Source organism: Rhipicephalus microplus, chromosome 9, assembly GCF_043290135.1.
Source record: "Rhipicephalus microplus isolate Deutch F79 chromosome 9, USDA_Rmic, whole genome shotgun sequence".
NCBI lineage: Eukaryota > Metazoa > Arthropoda > Arachnida > Ixodida > Ixodidae > Rhipicephalus > Rhipicephalus microplus.
Genome location: NC_134708.1, coordinates 38,272,549 through 38,293,713, shown reverse-complemented (window position 1 = coordinate 38,293,713; position 21,165 = coordinate 38,272,549). Strand labels below are relative to the sequence as shown.

Sequence of the window (21,165 nt, the reverse complement as noted above, 5' to 3'; positions counted from 1 at the left end):
GCGCGGCAACCCCATTGGAAGAATCTGTCCTGACGACCAGCGGCGCTTCTGATTGGACATTTTGGTTGGACCCGGTGTAAATAAAAGAAGCCCTGCGGCGTGTCGCGATCGGCGGTCCTACGAGAAGGGAGTCCCCGTGTCGGAGAGCCGACATGTGTGTGAGTCAGCGGTCTTAGGCGAAAGGCTGATCTATGTGTTAGAGAGGGGAGCTCGGCTCTTCGAGTCTCTGTCGGCCCCAGTGCCGAAATTGTAACGCCTCTGTAAATATGCTGTACATAAACCTTGTTTAACTCACCGTCGTCTCGTCCACTCGTCTTATCAGCTCTGCGCAGAAGCAGTCGCGAGCTGATAAACATACGCTACCAAACGGCTGGTGACCTTCCCGGCGGAGTTGGAAGCAGTGGCGCCATCGGGACCGTGTTGGCGTCGCCGTCTTTCGCAACAGTGGTGGCTTCGGCGGGATCGGTCCGCCTACGCAACAGTGGTGGCATCGGCGGGATTGGTCCGTCGTTCGCAACAGTGGTGGCTTCGGCGGGATCGGTCCGCCTACGCAACAGTGGTTGGCAGCTGCGGGATCGGCCGGCGTCAGCGACATCGATGCGGTGAGTGCCTGATGTTTTCCCCTCAGTTCACCAGACTACTCTAGCTCAGGTTGTAGTAGTTTAGAGAAGGGCTGTGTGAAGCATTAGAGTGAGCTTTGATCGTTTCAAGCAAAGTCGAAGTGCTTTGAAACCAAAGTTAATGCGGAGGGGGTAAACACGGGAGAGTGAAAAGTTGCTTGCGCGTCTTGCTAGTTGACTTATAGTGGGTACGGCAAGTAAATTGTTAACAGGGGCAAACAGCAAGAGGCTAGTGTGAACGATGGAGAACCTTAAAGTGAAGGAACTCATCGAAATTTGTGAGGAACTCGGCATTACTTTGGGCCATGCGAAACGAAAGCAAGCGATCCTTGAGATCATGAAGGATGAGGGAGTGTCGGCTGAGGAAGTCGATGAGGCCTGGGTGGATATTAAAGCACGCCGTGAGGAGGCTGAAAGGCGAGAAGTAGAAGCTCGCGAACGTGAAGAAGCTGAAAGGCGAGAAGCTCGCGAACGTGAAGAAAGGCGAGAAGCTCGCGAACGTGAGGAGGCTGAAAGGCGCGAAGCTCGCGAAGAAGCTGAAAGGCGCGAAGCTCGCGAACGTGAAGAAGCTGAAAGGCGCGAACGTCGCGAGGAGGCCGAGAGACAGGAGCGCCTCGAGATGAAACGAATAGAATTGGCAATCCTACAGTGTTCGCAGGCGCCTAGCGCAGCTTCTCCGACGATTCAGGTCAGCGGTATTAGAATTCGGGATCAACTGCCACCGTTCGTAGTAGGCGAGGACATGGCGAAGTATCTCGTCAAGTTTGAACACGTCTGTGAGCGAAACGCTTTGGAGCGGTCTCTTTGGGCGCAGAACCTGTTAGCTCTTCTTCCCGGCGAAGTGTCCGACGCATTAACTTGCTTGTCTAGGGAAGCGTTTGAGAGCTATGACGAGGTTAAGGAAGTGCTCTTGAGACGTTATAAGTTGTCACCCGAGGCTTTCAGGCAAAGGTTCCGGTATGCTGAAAAGGGGAATGAGTCACACGTTGACTTCGCGTTTCGTCTTAAAGCCGATTTAATTGAATGGCTCAAGGGCGAAGGTGTTTATGACGACCGCGATAAAGTGGTGGAATGCGTTGCATTGGAGCAGTTCTACCGCTGCATCGAGGATAATGTCAGACTTTGGCTGCAGGACAGACTTGGGGAAGTACAGTTAAATAAGGCAGCTGAGTTAGCTGAGGAGTATTATACTCGCCGAAAGTTGCATAGCAGGGCAGTGCGCGTTGAAAAGGATGAAAGGAAAGAGGGCTTTTCAAGGAAACCTGATCAACGGAAACCCGTTCCGCACCGTAATTTCAAAAAGGACCCGTCTCTTACGAAGGACAGTGTGGGGGAAGGGCAAACAGAAGCGGAGAGATCGAGTGACGTTTCTACCACACAGGCATTTGAATCGGAAAACAAACGGAAGCCGCTAATCTGCTACAACTGTAAAAAGGAAGGGCACATCGCGAGAAACTGTCAGGAAAAGTTTGCCTTCGCAACGATCCGAGAATCAGAAAAAAACATTCGGTTGTTGGAGCCGTATCTCCAAGAAATTAGGGTCAATGAGAAAACGTGCCGAGCACTTAGAGACTCAGCGGCAACCATGGACGTTGTCCATCCTTCATTGGTGTCTCCGGATGACTTCACAGGAGAATGCGCGTGGATCAGGCAAGTCGCCGAGGAGCAGAGTGTGCGCTTACCAATCGCCACGGTTGTCATTGAAGGCCCGTTCGGTGAGCTTCGCACCGAAGCGGCTGTGTCTGCCGCGCTAAATGATCGTTTTCCTTATCTTTTCTCCAACAACTCGGAGCAGCTTCTCAAAGAGCAGGGCAAATCGTTCTTCCCCAACTTAGCGTGCATGGCTCTCACGCGATCGCAAGCGCGGAAGCTATCGCGGCAGCTTGATCTGGTTCAATGCGGTGAACTCTCAAGTGACCTTGTCGGCGGGTCGACGGAACCCCAGAAAGGAAAGTTTCCGCATGAGTCATGTGAGCAGTCACGCGAGCGGCCCGTCGCCGAACCGACCGGCGCGGTTTCCGTAGAAAGGGGAGACGACATGGCGCCATTGAATCAGAGCGAGAGGGTTGCAACGCTCTCGCCTGTAGCGGAAAGTTGGAGCGAGCTGCCGAGAGTTGATCGAGAGACGCTCATTCGAGAGCAGCGTGAGGATCTCTCGATTGAAGCGCTAGTGGAAAGCCAAATTGAAGCGCTAGTAGAAAGCCAGAAAAACGCGGCAAAAGTGCTGTCGAAGGAGCATTACGAGGAATCGGTGAAGAAGCGTGCTTTTGAAGTAGGGAGTCAGGTAATGCTGCTGCAGCCGTTCAAAAAGAACAAGCTTGAGGTTGATTGGGAAGGGCCCGCCAAAGTATTATCGAAGCCTTGCGATACAAATTATGAAGTGAAATTAGGAAGGCGGCCGGACAAAATTTACAACTTGATGAAACCATACGTTCAACATCAAGCGGTCGTAAATCTGTTGTTGAATGCTTCAGAGGAAGAGGAAGCAGAAATTTTGAGTTCTAGTGAGGTAATTGAAGGGGGATCGAAAGTAATCCGGGAGCAGATAAACCTAGAGCCTAGCTTAAGTGAAGGAGGACCTGAGAAAGAGGACCTGAGAAAGATTGGTTCCGAGTTTGAAGACGTGTTCTCGGACCGCCCCGGAAACACGAGGGTGATCGAACACGATATCGAGCTAAGCGGTGAGGAGTCAATCCGTAGCAAGCCGTATCGTTGTTCCCCTGTGCAACGTCGCAAGTGTGAGCCGCTCTTGGTGCCGCATAGGTATCGTCGCCTAAAAGTGGCCGGTTACTGAAGTGGAGCATGTTGCTCCACAGCGCAACTTTGACGTTCGCTATAAAAAAAATAAAGGAAAGGTAAACGCTAATGCAGGTGCATTGAGCAGTGCGTTCTAGCTAGTACCTTCTCAACCTTTCGGTTTCTGGCTGGCGATTCGGGGCAAAATTTTGACCTCATCACGACCTGGGCTGAGCGCTCTCGTTCAGAGTGATCTCAAGGGGCCAACTTTATGTGGTATTCTAATCCGTTACTTTGTTGTACGTGGGAAAAAAAATTGAGTTGTCATTTTAAGGGTCTTTTGTCCCACATGTGCCTCTTGATGTAGAGGGAACAAAATTCCGATAAACACGTAGTTAGGTATATGTTGTACTATACTTTGTCTGGTGTTCTGTCGGGTGACCGAGGGCACTTGCTTGTGTCGTGTGTTGTCTGTTGTCGAACCGTTCTTAGCAAGTTGCAGAACCATCGACAAGTGCTGAAACCGAAGATGGTCAGAAGAGACGAGTGAAGCTGGTCGACAAGTTGTGGCGACAAGCCAGTGGAGCTGGGATCCGTCGTCAAAAATGGGATGTGTTCCCGGAACAGTCTGGAGCTGTATTCTCCCCATGGCCCTGGAGGCGAACCTGGAGGGACCTGGCGAACGAGCGCACCTGACATCCGAGCCCCGTGGAAGCAGCTCGTCTTTCCGGTGCATTGTCTGGCGGCGGGGGTGCTGTTGTGCCAGCGAGTCCCCGTCAAACGTCCGTGCCTCGGAAAAAGGCAATCTGGGTCAAGGCCAGCCCGCAGTCCCCCTGACGCGAACATCTCAACGGCGTGAACACGCGCGGCGCCTCTCTCGCCCACGTGCATTGAGTCAGCGGCGCACGTGACAGCGAGCCGGCGTTCTCGTGTCTGGTGGTCTGACGCATGGCGCGGCAACCCCATTGGAAGAATCTGTCCTGACGACCAGCGGCGCTTCTGATTGGACATTTTGGTTGGACCCGGTGTAAATAAAAGAAGCCCTGCGGCGTGTCGCGATCGGCGGTCCTACGAGAAGGGAGTCCCCGTGTCGGAGAGCCGACATGTGTGTGAGTCAGCGGTCTTAGGCGAAAGGCTGATCTATGTGTTAGAGAGGGGAGCTCGGCTCTTCGAGTCTCTGTCGGCCCCAGTGCCGAAATTGTAACGCCTCTGTAAATATGCTGTACATAAACCTTGTTTAACTCACCGTTGTCTCGTCCGCTCGTCTTATCAGCTCTGCGCAGAAGCAGTCGCGAGCTGATAAACATACGCTACCAAACGGCTGGTGACCTTCCCGGCGGAGTTGGAAGCAGTGGCGCCATCGGGACCGTGTTGGCGTCGCCGTCTTTCGCAACAGTGGTGGCTTCGGCGGGATCGGTCCGCCTACGCAACAGTGGTGGCATCGGCGGGATTGGTCCGTCGTTCGCAACAGTGGTGGCTTCGGCGGGATCGGTCCGCCTACGCAACACGGCACACCACGCAGCGTCTGGCATATGCTCATAGCTGAGAATATATACTGCCACGCTTTTCGCATAAAACTCGCGCTATGTCACGGCGTACAGTACCCACAGATTGAAACGTGGTGCAGTTTTTTTTTATAATGACTGCTCTCAGCAATTTGTATAAATAATGTTATCATTTCGCTGCGAATTTGACCGTTAAAGATACAGTAGGCTTTGATGCAAGTGTTCGACTTGAAAATTACACCGATCGATGCGGCATGGACTCAAGATGCTGCGAACAAAATTACGCTCACTTATTTAGCCCTAAATTTTTACATTTCAGCCCGTGAGCGCTGGATATTTCATGCAGTTTATGTGACGCGCATGTTTCGTTCATTTCATAGTCATATACGAGTCGTTCACGTGGTGACGTGCCATGCCTATCGAATGTGGAGTCCCCGCGCGAACCGTTGGTGGCTTTCCCGCGTAACACTGTGTCACAAAATGGCGGATGAATGCGAAACTGTGGCTTTCGTCGAGAGCCACACGCAGTAACATTACGCCAATTCACGCGGTCGCAGTGTCACGTTTGAATGGCCGGACCCTGCGCAAGAATGCCGAGAATTGCAGATTCGACGACCGACGAACATTTTCGTCGTCATATGTACCTGTCCTTGGTGGAAGCGTTTTTTATTTGTTATGATAGCGATTGCATGCACACGGTCAGCTGCTTTTTGTTGTCGACGTCACCATCATGTCCCCATACAGGGTGTTTCAGCTAAAAAGCACCAGGCAATAAAAAATTAAAAACGAGTGCTACGCGTCTCCAGCTAGCGCAGTATTGTTCATAGCTATATATGTAGCACGTCAGAGTACTTTTTTTTTATTTGCCAAGCACGGTAATTAAAAAAGATTGCTTAATAAACTTTTTAAATGCTGTCTCTAGAGAAAAAAAATTCAATACAATACTCGTAGCTCTTATTCGGAAATAACAAAATTTTAAAGTTACGATAAGATAATAACACTGGTTAATTTTTTCCGGGGTTTGTTTAAAGTGCGCGAAATTAAAAGAAAATACCACGTGATTGCTGCCTGAGGCGTGGTGCTTTGAGTGCCCTCAAATGTAAGTTGGAAGAATTAGCCAAGGCTTCTCATGCACAAAGGTCGTTCGAACAGGCTATCGGTGACTACGATGGACATTAAGCGATGGTTGGATGGTACCATTAAAAAAAGAGGGGGGGGGGGGCGAAAGAAACGATGACAATGCTGTTCGGATGCTATACTTCATACGCAGAAATTTTAGGCAAGCTTCACAGACCGTGAAACAAACCCTTTATCTCATGTATGCAAGACCTATTCTAGATTATGCTTGCGTAATCTGGGATCCCCATCAGCAATACTTGATTGATGCATTGGAAAAAGTTCAAAACCAAGCAGCCAGATTTGTTAGCAACAACTATAATTCCTTTGCAAGCATCACAGAAATGAAGCGAGCATTGAAATGGGAGACACTGATGGTAAGGAGGCAGGAATTGAGGCTTAAATTTCTTCATTGTATATATTATAATGGAAATGCCGTTAACCCTCTTGATTATCTGTTCACACCAACGTACCTCTCTAATCGCCAAGACCATTCACGAAAAATATTAGAATAGCGCTACAAAACCCACTCTTTCGGTAGTTCTTTTTTCGTAAAAACAATACAGGAATGGAACGGTCTACCGGATGATCTCGTCAATGAAACTGATGATGATGCCTTTTTTCTTCCTTGTAACAACTCCTACAATATCGCTGCCACTAAGAATGGTTTGCTGTCTCGAAGCGTGTGGGTGTTTACAAATGCATGACTTTGACGTTTTTTTCGCTCACCAATATTCGAGTGTTTTTTTTTCTTCTCTTAAAATATTTTGAGTGCTGTTTTATTTGTTGAATCTATTGTTTCGATTGAAAACTATGTAGTCAAATTATGATCTGTACCTCCCCTACGTAATGCCTCACGGTGATGTAGGGGAAATGTAAATAAATAAAAATAAATAAATAAAATAAACTTCGACGAAAAAGCGGCTGCCACGTGCATTGCCACACGAGACCGGAGGCGGCATTCGGCGCAGCGCAGACGATTTTTTTGGGGGGGGGGGGGGGGCAACGACAACAATTTTTTTTTCGGCTCTTCTCCCTCACCATCATGTTTATCGTTGACCCGAAAGAAAAAAGAAAACGTCTGCGCAAACAAGATAAGGAGTAATCGCGGTCCGGCGAGCACACTCTCTCTACAGGGCCTGAGAACGGGTGGTGCGCCACAAGCGCGCACTCTTTCTTCAGCCATTGGTTGATGGTGCTGTAGGCCGCCGCAAAGCGCAGGCCACGTGCTCGCGTGTTCTCTTTCATAAGGGACGAAAGCGTACTTCATGACCATTAGATGACCGCGGGGGGTTCTTTGTTGTTCAATTTACGCCATGTATTTCGTCTTTTGCTTTTTCTATCACGTGGTATTGTTGTATGTACATATCTTTTCTATGTATAAAACAAAAATGTAGTCATATAAGTGTTGTAAAGAGTGTAATCCTCTGGCATGTTTTGTATATTAACTGTCGTATAACTTAAAGCTAATTGCTCTAAATTTAACATCAGTTAATTCAATTTTATATAACTTGCTAATTGGATTGCGGACGTGCTTGCTAATGGTCGACTTTCTAATGCATGCCTTCGAATAACTAACCGTTGTGTTTTCACTTCTTTGCTCCTTTCTATCAACCAATCTCTCCCTCTCTTTCCATCTGCGTTACCCTATCTATCTATCTATCTATCTATCTATCTATCTATCTATCTATCTATCTATCTATCTATCTATCTATCTATCTATCTATCTATCTATCTATCTGTCTATCTATCTATCTATCTATCTATCTATCTATCTATCTATCTATCTATCTATCTATCTATCTATCTATCTATCTATCTATCTATCTGTCTGTCTATCTATCTATCTATCTATCTATCTATCTATCTATCTATCTATCTATCTATCTATCTATCTATCTATCTATCTATCTATCTATCTATCTATCTGTCTGTCTGTCTGTCTGTCTGTCTGTCTGTCTGTCTGTCTGTCTGTCTGTCTGTCTGTCTGTCTATCTATCTATCTATCTATCTATCTATCTATCTATCTATCTATCTATCTATCTATCTATCTATCTATCTATCTATCTATCTATCTATCTATCTATCTATCTATCTATCTATTTCTTTCTTATACCCACTGCTTTATCAGAAACCAGAGTACGTCGTCACGCAAATGATGAATCGATACGTGGGTGAGTGACCTTTTTCTTGGCTTGACAAGATTTGTCTGAAAAAAGAAACGTGTAGCAGTTATACCCCGCTCTTCCGCATGTTCACATGTTCGGAACTGGAATATGCATGCTATTCCATATAGCCTTGTGTAAGCTTCTTGCCTATTTGAGAGGGAACCTGAAGAAAACCTGGTTGTGGGCAGGATTTTCTCTTGGGGGTTGCATACCAGAGTTGCATCACGGCAGGGGGAAGGGGAGAGCACTGTAGTAGCTTGGGTAAGGGCAAGTGCTGGTGAGGCTTAATGGGCAAGTGCCCATTTTATACCCCCCTGCCGATGCCCACAGAAGATATCATAGTGAAGAAACAAGACAAGTCATGCCAGTACGTGTCTTGTATCTACCATTGCTTATCTCAATTTCATTGCCGCCTTCAGTTGCCGTCTCTTCCCATTAGTTTGACCTCTTTCACAAGAACAGAATTTTGGAATAATTGGCTTGTTTCGCTCAGTGAAACCATAATGCTTAAAAGACAGCAATAAAGTAAGACAGGGACCGAGACCGAGCGCACGTTCTGCCCTCTTTCTCTGTCCCTGTCTTTTAGGCGCTATGGCTTCATTAAAATCAATTATTCTTGGCTTAACAGAGGAAACAAAATTAACTACAATTACTAGATAACGAAAAAGCAGCATCCACGAGTCTTCGCATAAGCACCGTTTGCGCTGCCCGTTCTTCATGCTTGTCCCCCGCTCATATTGCACTGTGAATCACGAATGTATTCACACTCGAGTAATTTTTTTTTCATTTTACAGCACTGAACAGCATGAATATATTTTTATTCATGTGGCTTATTTCGTGGATTTTGACTCAACCTGTGGTGCTATCCTGGACATTGGCTATAATTGTGCGATGCTGTCCAGTTCCACCATGTTGTCGCTTTTGTTGGTGCGCAGGGTCGCTACAGTCTTTCTTATTGGCTAGAAATAGTGCCATTACAGAACTTGACAACATAGCGTAATTCGAAAGTGTTCGAAAAGCACCAGGCAAAGCGGCCTCGGAAATAGTATACACAGTTCATGCGATTCCGCAAACAGTAAAAGAAAAGCTTACAAGGAGCACGGGGACATTCTTCCTCTGTTTATTTTGAGAGTTTAATGATAACCTCAAAACCGCAGAAATAATACTGGAGTCACATCTCCCTAGAAATTGATTAAAGGAACTTACTATGCGTATTGATGGAGACGATCAGTTGAACAACTGCATTATATTGATGAAGCAGCAACTTCCATGCACGCATCGTCAGTGAAGCGAGTCCAGTACGCGGCAAACCTCTGACGCTTGGAGATGTGCTGCTGCAATGGCTTGGCACAGGCTCAGCGAAGGAGCGCGCCCTTCATAGTAGTTGGTCAATTGAACTGACTGGCCTCCGCACTGTAGTGTGTCTTATTAGATGCGAAACAGCTCTTTGACTATCGTGTGCAACGCCGTACGTACGTGCGTCCGTACGAACGTGCCGCAACGCGTTTCCATCACCGCAGGGGCTGGAGCGGTGCCAAGTAGGTCACGCTGCAGCTGCGTGTTGAAGGTACATTCCCCTCGCAGGCACGCGCTAACGTCACTCTCTTCCTCACCCGCTGCATGCTCGCTGCAGCACTCGCAGCTGCCACTTCGACGCAGCGTGTCTGCAGGAACCTCTCAGTGCCCAATTCACCGATCAGAAGGCCGTGGTAGTCAAGGCGAAACGCGCGCCTGCCCTGGTCCAGCGCCCGTGCCTGGACTCTGAAGAAATGACGATTAAGAAGTCTTGCCAAACGCTTTAACGAAACTTACACAAAACCAAACCCGCCTTCCGTATCTTGCGTTTCGAACAAACGCTTCCTCGAGTAAATGCTACTCCGAGTTTCGCTTCACACCATTCTTCCAGCACTCGTGTCGACGCTCGTCTCAACCGGGTCAACGCCATGCGCACCGCTGCTGCTTCGCATTCCATGAGGGTTCCCTTCGGAGAGATCACCCTTGACAGCTTTTCTACCTCGTGTTATCGTTTCGTTTCTGCAGTCTAGTCCGTGCTTTATTGTGACAATATTAACGCCGATTGGGATCATGCGGGAGCAGCAAATTACGTTTTGTAATGGCGTTCACTTCGGCTTTTCATAAAGCGTCCTGGCGCCCTCTGTTTCAGTGGCGCCGCCCGATGCTTCTTCCAAAGGATATTCCAGCGGTGAGTGTTCATTGCCACTTGCGCTTCGTGTATAATTGACACTCCTTCACACCGTGCTACCAAACGCTGTTGCTTGCATTTTTTCAGCCTTTATTGTTTTTACTGCCTTGCTTTGTTGCATACCGAACTCGTTCCTTGTTTGCCTTTTGGTTCTTAGGTTCTTTATTTCATTTCATTTATTTCGCCCTTAAAGGCCCAAAGGCATTACATAAGGGGAGACAAGTAACAAGATAGGGTACAATGTTCAACAACAACAACAAAAAAACTTCTCCTCAAAGTTCTACGACGAACTTGAAGCGATATTCTGGGGAGCGCTACTTCAGGTAGCAAAAGCTTTAGAGCAGTAAAAAAAAAAATCTGTGTTCTGTGCAGGCTTTGTGCTTATCCAGGTGGCAGTTGCCTGCTTGCTCTCTCTCTCTCTTTTCTCTATGTCCTTGTGTATCCGTGTATGCAAATCAAATGAATCGAGATGCAGCTTACAGCACTTCGCAAAATATTCGCCTCTTCCAATAGCTGTTTTTCATTGTCACCCTGACGCCCATTCAGCAGTTTCACTTCTTTTAATGTAAATTTGTGCACTCTGTATCCCGACCGGAGATATCGTCGCCCCGTTTTCGTGCATATGAACCAATTTGTCCAGGTGAAATGAAAGCGTTTGGGTGCACAGTTTTTGTTACCACACGAACTTGCTCAGCTTTTCATTCTTCTGCAACAAAGTGAAAAGACGCACTATATGTGTGACATCTTTAATTGATCTGTTTCATTCGGTTTGCGTATGGTTCCATGATTGCCGAAGGAGATGCCCGACGAATCCCGAAAGAACAAGAGGTCAGGAAGGACATCACGCTCGCATCGCATAGGGTTTTTAGATCCGATTTTGGCGAAGTAGGCACTTCTTACAGCCCGACAAGGCGTTTGCTTAATATCGTTGAAAGGAAGGATATATATATTCTTTATATGGCGTTGATGTCATGTTGCTCCTCATGGGCATTCTTGTCCTTATTTTTGCCCTGTTCCGCCAGTCACCTTTCCGAAAGTAAGACGCAACAGTTGGCGCTGACTGCCTTGTAATTACCCCACGATATCTCACACGTTGTCTTGCTTTGGATCCTTCTCTGTGCTTGCAGCGCTCTCTACCTTTCTTTTTGCCTTTCCCCATTCCTGTTATCTTACCCCCAGTGCGGTGTTCCGATCCAGACGCTTGTGTTCGACCTCCACGCACCTATCGCCTCCCTGCTTTTCCTCTCTCTATTTGTTTGTTGTGAGGAATAGAACATCTCATGTTCTGTTCGCACTATAGACCGTGGTGCAGCTCCCGTGATTCGTGTCTGCGCACGCGTGCAGGAAGCATGGCGGCCCTGGGCATCATGATGGTTCTTCTGGGCGCTGCCATCGCGATGGGAGCCGTCTATCTGGCCGCCCGGAGGTACCCACGGAGCACCATGGCCACCATCCTCCTTCAGAACAAGGGCAGCGGTGACAACTAAGACATTGGTCACTGCTTAGTTACATCCTTTAGCACCGTTCACACCAGAGCACCGTGAATCCGGAGGAAGAAACAATTTTACTAGAGAGCACTGCACCACGCATCCAGACTTGGCTATATTGCAATTAACGCTCCGTGAATCCTTCCTCACCACATTCTTTCCGACCAATATGGGCCCAGCACGTCTACGCCTCAGGGAGACAGCGTGTTGACCGAAAATAGCTTGTCCCGTTGCGCCACCTATAGCTTCGCCTGCGCTCCATGCGCTTCTCCTTACGTGGCGATCACGTGTAGAGCCTATATACTTTCTTTTTTAATTTTTGCTTCAATCGTGTTGCAATATGCTCTATCTCATAATTCGCTTCATGACTGCAAACTAGAAAGCATCGCCACCATGTTTTGAAAATGGAGGTGACGCTGCATATTGCAAACGCTGCGAGACAATGGATTCATCGTGTGTATGCGCCTCGACGTTATCGTAGCACGCTGTATAGTCTACAACTTGCTTCACTCGGGTAGTATTTATACAATGGACGTGCCACGTTACGCGCCACAAAGCCTTCGTCATTCACATCATCGGCCCCGTGTTTGGCCCGTCTACGTCAGTTAATTACAGAGATAGGACATATATACGGCTGATGCCAACTATTCATTTACGTGATTTTATACTATTTCTTGCAGCTAACCAATGACGTCTGCCCGCTGTTAATCGATCCACAGAGCTTTCATGTTGTCCGCGTGGACGTGAGAGCGGTCTGAGGTAAACAATATAGAGAATTCCTTTTTATGGGTTTTCTTGCTGGATGACGCGAACCATTGCTCACGCAGCGCGGCGTTGTTGCAGTGGTGTGTGGTTAAGACCACTATACGGCAGCGGAGGAATTAAATGACTGAAGGCGCGTTTCTTGCTCCGGTATCTCAACGCATTGCCTCCAGAGCTACATTTGCATATCGTGTTGAACTTAAACTACATTTAAGTAAAACTATATACACTTGCGGGTGATCAGCAAACGTCTTTGGTTGTAGCGTAGACGAGCCGGCACAAACCAAAGTGCGACGGCTATGGATATGACAATTACAACGAACAGAAGCGCAGCTGGCCTGTCCAGATACGGCAGAACGGAGGTAGACATAGGGCTACTCAGGATGTTGCCTAATTCAGCCGCATTGTCGCATCCCCCATGTTATCGATTTTAATTGGCTCACAAAGTTGTAAGGTTTAAAAATAAAAGTACAGCACACACACACACACAAAAGGCAAGACTCTGGTGACAAGTAGGTAGGAATGGGTGCTAGCAGGAAGGGAAACTCGCATAGCAACGTATTATATTAAGTTGTAAGGTCTCCCTGATTGGCTGAAAAACGTCGCCACTGCGGAGTCCGAGAATATAGCGGAAACGGAACACGCCCAGAATAGCACGCACGGTCCGAAAAACATTCTAGGTCACTGTTTCTTACTTTGATAAAAAGCAATTTCTTCGTGACCATGGTACGCGATAATCCAAGCACCGACTTGCGCTTTGCCGAGAATGTTCTTCCTTTTCACGGGGCTCTGGCTTGCGGCAGAAATGGCGTATTCCTCGACAGCTTCAGACTGCCTGGTTCGCGGCGGAAGAGTGTTGCCTCAGCCGGCAATGTGCTGTTTCACACGTGGAACACAAAGCCAAGAACTTTGGCGATGTTAGGATTGGCTATTCCTGAGTGGCTAACGCGAAGATACTCGCCTTTTGTACCGGCACGTCCTAAACGCAATCTATGAGTAGTAGCCTTGTCACGTGTTTCTAAGTGTTCTTTAATCAGGCTCATATGTTGTGCTTCTCATAATGAAGGCGGAGGAGCACGCCCTCAAGGTGCTAGTGTTTTAGGGGTGAACGTGGAGTGTTTAAAAGTTTGGGAGTTTGTGCCTTTGTTACCATAAGATGCGCTCGTAAGATCGTGCGCAGTACAAATAAAAATGTGGCGAAAGGTGTGCAGAACATGTGTCGCGTGCCGTTTTAGGTGGTACATAGCCTATATCTCATTGATGTTATCTTCACTACTGGACCCTTCATTGGTTCATCAGCGATTACGCATAGTGCGTAGCATACTTGCGGAGTCATTCACATGTGCTGTGATATGTTGAACGTTTTTCGGCGTATTGCTTCCAACACCATCTATTTGTCACTGGTGTGTTGAGAACGTTGATAAAGTTTGATCTGTTTTTACGGAGTTGTATTGAGTATTTTACGGCAGAGAATGTTTTCACTGGACACGTTATGCTAAGTCATTAAATACTTCTGAAAGACATGACGATCGAGTGATTGTGTTCACGCTGATACCAGCGGCCGAAATTTGAGATGTTGGTACACGTCTTACCCGTTAAGAACGCGGGGAAAGAAAAGCTATTTTTTTCATTGTCTTAACGTATAAAAAATTTTTCCTTCAGTCGTACGCCTATAAGTCTGTGCGATTATGTGCTTAAGCCCTTCTCTACTGAAAAATGTTACAATCGGAAATATCACTGCATACACGTTTTTTCAGACATCTCCCAACACCCAACCTAAACTACCTACATGCTAAAGAGACTTCGAAAATGTACAACTACGGCACTCCTGAAATACTTTCTGTTCATCCGCTTAAAGAAGCCTCGTTCGGTGGCATCATACTTGAAATCTATGGGGCAATTAAAGTTTTTTTTCTGAAATCAGTTCATACAGGTAGAGTTTCATCCAGCATCTGTCGTATGAGCAGTCTGACGATGCTTGCGCAGAGTAAATGAAATGCTGCGAAATAACACGCATACTAGCCATATATGACCGCACATCCGTACAAACCTACATAGGATTGTAAAACAAAGAGTAGCGAGAGTTGGCACTGATTCATTACGTAAGCAGGCCTGGACAGTAGGACACAGGACGAAGCGCCATCCAGTGTCCTATTCTTGTGCACCATGTTTTTCACCCCTTGTTACATAAGGTTCCATGACTGCGGCTTTCGTAAAGACGACTGCACACAGTCTTCTCCTTTGCGATTACCACATGCTAAAGAAGTGTGAGTCATATAAAACAAAGTAATCCTTTCTTTTTATTTCTGAAGCGTTCACAGTGCTCTTTAGACAAACGATTTCGCGAGGTAAGTTGGCAGCTTGCTGTTTACAATTCAATGCGTGTGTGTGAAGTGGCCAAGTGAACAATGATGCCATGTTCGGAGCGATGTTCGCTCAATAACAACTGTATGTTTAAAACGCACAGAATGCATGTTCAGTATGTAGTTCTGCCGTCCCGGATCGGTTCTTCGGTCGTCTCTCAAACGTGCACCCTTCCGTACTCATTCACTGTGAGTGACGTCACTGCGGCAACTTCTCCACGCGCTAGTTCTCAAGTATGACGTTTAAGGTGACGTCACTGCACATCGCGATCGTGCGTACATAAACCGCACAATGGTGGGAGTTTTTCGGTGGATAATCACCATTTGCTATCTGGTTGTACGACCTAAGACATGCTGTAGTGTCATTTTTTTTGCTTACGCAGCTGCTTTTGAACTTTTTGGAACATCAAGATGGCGACCACAATGACCTCCCTGCAAGACATTCGTACGGAACACAAGGCGCATCGGGACTCGGATAACACAGCATAAAAAAATGTTCCTAGCTCCTTGGTGCTTAGCGCTTTCTCCAAACATTACTAACTTTTCCGGGCAGTGATACATTATGTAACATTCGTTTTTGTGTAGTTGTTTTGGGGAAGATATAGCCTTTAAATGAATGTTCTCGAACATAAGGCGTCACTGGAAGCAACGCTCCGACAAGCAGTTTTTTTTAAGGAAGGAACTGTGAAGAAGACAAGTCTTGAGAGGAAGTTGCTGCCTTTTTGAAGAAGGCAATACCATTTGTCGAAACGTTATCTCCAACGACACCACGTGTTCGAGAATATTAGTCTATTTCTGTGACATCACGAGCTGGCTTATTTTCTTTCAATGACGCTACGTCACATCTGCACGGCCGAGACACTCCTGGCAGGAAAGTATGCCGGGAACGTAGCGTTAACAAAAAAAGTATAAAAGCGCCCAAAATTGCCCGCGAACAACGTAAGTTCTCTAAGGCGCTAGTATTTCGTATAAATTGGCAGTCTTCGTTTCGCATGTTTTTTGACCCCGGAGTCATAAAATTGATCGCATGATACTCCACATTAATCGTGGGAATTCTTTTTTTTCTCTAGCACCAGTCGCATACTGCTTAGATGCAGCAAGGTTGTCGGGAACATCCTAGTGTCATTCGTCGTACAATGAGCAACAGCGATATCAATGGCCGGGGAGAAGGGCAGGGGGGGGGAGTCAAGTGTTAAGAATATATACCGAAAGAAACAATGTAACAACAGTGTCGTGGTCCTGTGAATGAAGATTGGGTGAGCTTCCATAAGTCTTGAATAACGGAGTATGAGAAAACGAACTTTACAACAACGTGTAAAACATTCATAGAATGTTAAAGTCAAGCCCAACTCTGCTAACTCACAGAATTGTACGTGTACGCGCTGTATAGTTTACAAACAACGACATCTACAACTTCAGCATAACGATGATGGTATACATATGCAGTAAACGCAGACGAACGTCTACCGGGTTGTCACAGATTCGACGTAATTATAACGGTGCTGAATGCTGTAGCTTAGGTTTTTAACATATCTTTGTAAACAGTGACACCAATGCATTCATGGACATCCATGATACCCGAATTCTACTCTCTAGATTCTTCTCAGTTGCGTTTTCCTCGACATTGCCCTTGAATTCCTTTTTTTTTCGACAAAAGCGTCGGCACAGGCGCACTGCTTTTCTTTTTTTCTCGCATCTAAATCACAATCGAACAGGTACATTCGGCATACTGGTTCCTTGAATATCACTCGGAATCGATCGTGTAGCTGTGGACTTCTTCTACAGCACAATATCAGGAACGTATGCACATATTCGCAAAAGACGCTCGTGGGGATCGTTCGTTGTGGATTCGAAACGGCTCGTGTAGATTCATTTGGTTCTGCAAACGGCGAACGAGTCCCAATTCATTCGAGTGCGAGAAATCGCGCAAGTAACGCTGAACTAGTTCCAATAGACGGGGACGTATGGTTTTAGGATACTGACATAAACCACGTGTTACCAGTCGATGCATCATGACCGTCAAAGACGTCGCCGTATTTACGTAGCCTAGTGGCGCCATCTATCAGAAACACGACTAAGCTGTAGAGTGACTAAGAACACGTTAAAATGCAAATCTGAAATCGAGATTCCGGAAGCATAACCGGATCATTCAGAGAGCGTTTCGCGACACGGGGTTCTCTCAAGCTATTACCTGATGCGTAGTGCACCTGAGATGAAAAGAAAAAACCTCCGAGATCAATAGGCGCGCTTGCGGACACCGACGATCCCAGAGGCCATGCTCGGGGTGTACGGTCTCATGACTCTTATGAACACATGACGCCACAAGCGTTATGCAGCATGGCGGCGACGTACTTTACGGATGATCGAGTGTCCTTTAGGCTGTGGTCGTGTGAGGCTAAACACGGCATTCATTCAGCAAATAATGCGGGTTTCAGCAAATAATAAATAAAAGGACTCCGTTGCGATCAGTTGCCATGTGTCTTCTTGCCCAACACAACTTAAGCGACTCATGCAGCTTACCAACAACATCAAGATATAATCGCTGCTGCCTTCTAAATTACGGTTCGAACAAGAAACTGCTTGAATAGTCATTCTGGCTCAACACCTGCGCTTAATAACAAACACGTCTTTAAAATGAATGCGCAACAACCTAGCCCTTGCCATTCGCAAGGGAGGAGTGTGTATTCCTCAATGAGCTCTGCAGATTGAGATGAGCTCTTCAAGATCGGTTGCGCGAAGTGGAAACAAATGAATCTACACGACAAGACCGAGCACCGAGTGAACCGAACGTACGATAGTCCCGATAGACCAACGGGAGAGGAATAAGTTAAGCCGCCGTTCCGTTGGCGGACACAGTCCGTAGCGCCACATTGCAAGTCCTGTCCTTGGAGTTGGCCACGGTCGCTCGGTACTCCTGGAGAAGCTTCTTCTCCGCAGGACCCCACGTGTCCGTTGGCTCGAAGGCCGAGCGAATGTTCTGCACAAAGAAAGAAGAGAATAGAAAGGCATGTCAGTGCCTACTATACGGCACTTGTGTGTGAACTATACTACCCATATCTTTGGCAGAAGAGAGAAAAAAACAAGAGGAAAGGCAGGGACGTTCAACAAGCTTTGACTAGGTTGGCTGACCAGCAAGTGGGGCCATGGAAAAGGGAAATATTAGAAAAAAATTTCGAATAGTAAAAAACAAACAAAAAATGAAGTAATTTAGTGTACATCTACATTTAGCGTAGATACAAACGACAGAAACTGGGGCAGGAGAGATTAAAACTGGTTGGATAGACCACGAGTTTCATGTTACGCACACCAACGCTTGTAACTGCAGTAGAGCGCATATGACAGGCCATTCTCAAAAGTCCCTTCACACACACACACGCACACACACACACACACACACACACACACACACACACACACACACACACACACACACACACACACACACATATATATATATATATATATATATATATATATATATATATATATATATATATAGGCAGGCATGGTGGTTGAGCGGCCGTAGCGTTGCATATAGTCAAGTAGATCCTCTGTGAGCGGTCACAACGTGGTTTATTTCTTTATTTCGACGTTTCGGCCTAGAGTCTGGCCTCTATCAGGATTGATGAAGGCCAGACTCTAGGCCGAAACGTCGAAGTAAACCACGTTGTGATTGCTCACGGAGGATCTACTTGACTATATATATATATATATATATATATATATATATATATATATATATATATATATATATATATATAGTGATGTCACGAATTTTTTTATAACTAGTATTCACACAAATGAATGAAGAGCTGGCAGAAGATAGATACCTTTCTGGCCCTGAAGAGTGCCACTCCCGCCCAGAGTGGGATCTGGATCATGGACAACGAGGCGAAGAACCAGCCCACCCTGTTGGCCCACGCTGGATAGGGCTCGACGTTGTTGTACATGACGGGGGCCGCCATGACTAGGCCGTACACCACTAGAACCTGCGTAATGGCGAACAAACGTGGAGACATAACATTCACTCTTCATTCTGTATTCACTGACACTTCACTATGGCTTAGCAGAGGGAGACAGCAAGCTTTCGCGTCGTTTTTAGACGTGTTGACCATCTCTGATGTGGTACATATACAGTCGGAAACTAAGTGTTCTTTGGGAAATTAAAAGAGAAAGAAGAAAAAAAAAACGTTTCCGCGCGTTTCTCTCCTTGCGGTAGCACTCATATTAACACTCGCGTTTCTGCCGTCGCCGTCATGTTCCGTATAAAACCCAAATCGATATCAAGTTCGATATTCAGTTTCATATCAAGTCGTCTCGCTCATGCAGTTACTGAAATAATTTTCTTCTGCTGTTTCGAGAGAAATTGCGGGTGTGGCCCAAACGAATTTGTACCACCGCCGGCCTGCTCAGTTTCCATCAGTTCACATGCTGTTTGTTACCCTTAAACTTTCTCAGATTGAGAGAATGTACGGCAGAAAACTAGCAGCAACGTAAGGTTGACTTGTGACGGTAGTTAGACAAACCGATGTGTCATATATGCGTCAGCACTTTTCATCATAAGATGGTCGGGATGAAGTAATCGTAGGAATCCATTTCATTCGCAATCAAGTGGTCCAAGTGACGGAGAGAGAGAGAGAATGAGTATGAAAGAGAGGCAAGGAGGTTAACCATGGCTGAGCCCGGTAGGCTACCTTGCATTAGGGAGAGGGTATGGGGAATAAAAGTTAGAGAGAGAGAGATATAGAGAAGGAGAGAAATGTCACTCATGCCGTCGACAAAACGGCAGTTATGTGCTTAACATCACAGACGGCGAGTCACATTCATGTCTTAAACAATTGAGCATATTCGTGGCATTAACTTCTATGCGTGGTTTTATGCACCCAAAATCTTGCCGATGGGGAAGCCTCATGCGTGATACGTGCCGCTTCCTTTTACCAAGTGATGGAATGTCGAGTTATACTAATTTGAATAGAATTCTTTGATGTAAAACACAGTTGCACGACTCTTAGTCGACATGCCGCATTTATACACACTGCTCACAAAGAGGAATGGGTAAAAATAAAATACGAAAATGTTTACAGTAGGACGAGGAAATCAGGACGTACGCATAGGATGAGGGGCGATAGGAATGTCCAGCTGAATCGGAAGATCCACGGAGGGGTCTTGCCCAGCATGAACTTGATGTCGTTGGAGAAACGTCGCACACCTGCGAAGAAAAGACGCAGCAGCAGTTGTTTATAGAGTATAAAGGTTCTGTTGAGTCTCTAAAAATGTTTACGTTTGTTTCTGTGACGTGTCAACACCTGGCTATCCTGTCCATCCATCTATCTATCCCATACCGGACATCCATTGAGTTCCCTCAATCTATCTTATTACATTTCTACGTATACCGTTCTATATGTCCATTTCGTTCCATACGCTCTACCCATTCCATTTATTTTATCCATTTCGTTTCATGCATCTCATTCACTTTATCCACACCATTTCATTATATGAATCTAATTACACTATACCCATTCCATCTGTACATTCCATTCTATTCATTTTTTAATACATCCCATTCTATTCCATTTACCCCCTTCAATACATACATCCGTGTATCGACAACAAGTGGGGATTGTCTAACAAAGCATGAAAAGCAAAATGTCAATCATTTTCACACTGAGAGTATGCCGACAGCTGTACGTACAGGGGTCACTGCAATTTGTCCTTGCTGGGTAGCTGTATGACCACAGTCTCACTTCAACCTTCTAGCGAACTACATCAATTGAATTTCGTTGCCATTGTCAGTTCCATAGTAAAAGATGGTGGAGGGGAATGGTATTACTAAGCACATTCCCTCTTTCTCTCGAGGATGAGTGGTGCATCGCGTAGGGTACTCAGCGCTTCATTTCCGACGCCTCTTACCGTACAGCCACATCAGTGCCATGACCTCGCACATCGCGATGAACAGTGCAGACACGCCGGCGCAGTAGGTGTCCAGCAGGTTCAGCACGTACTGGCCGCCCTGCAGAATGCGTGAAAGGCGTGATCGACGAGAGGGAATGGGACGTAATCGCGCGCACCGGGCAGCAAGTGCATGTAGCGGCAATATTACTGTTCTAGACTAACACCCGTATTCTAAAACGTTCCTTCACTCAACGCTTCACCTTCACTTGAGAAAGCCGATGGAAGCGCCCTCTCTAGGCATGGCAGGTCACTG

The 21,165-nt window shown here is 46.5% G+C and overlaps 2 protein-coding genes across 2 annotated transcripts in view; one reads left to right on the top strand and one right to left on the bottom strand.

Annotated features, from left to right (window-relative positions):
* Positions 1-11,979, top strand: part of LOC119163702 (uncharacterized) — a 76,975-nt gene extending 64,996 nt beyond the window's left edge. Inside the window, exons 15-17 of the mRNA XM_037415764.2 lie at positions 8,109-8,151; positions 10,310-10,348; positions 11,693-11,979. Of these exons, the coding sequence (XP_037271661.2) occupies positions 8,109-8,151; positions 10,310-10,348; positions 11,693-11,835 (225 nt within the window). The 3' untranslated portion in view covers positions 11,836-11,979. The remainder of the gene's footprint in view (positions 1-8,108; positions 8,152-10,309; positions 10,349-11,692) is intronic.
* Positions 11,980-17,424: 5,445 nt separating this feature from the next.
* The window catches only part of LOC119163699 (sodium-dependent proline transporter), a 76,493-nt gene continuing 72,752 nt past the window's right edge, over positions 17,425-21,165 (bottom strand). The window contains exons 12-15 of the mRNA XM_037415761.2: positions 20,871-20,970; positions 20,069-20,169; positions 18,791-18,949; positions 17,425-17,937 (exon numbers count right to left, since the gene is read on the bottom strand). Of these exons, the coding sequence (XP_037271658.2) occupies positions 17,788-17,937; positions 18,791-18,949; positions 20,069-20,169; positions 20,871-20,970 (510 nt within the window). The 3' untranslated portion in view covers positions 17,425-17,787. The remainder of the gene's footprint in view (positions 17,938-18,790; positions 18,950-20,068; positions 20,170-20,870; positions 20,971-21,165) is intronic.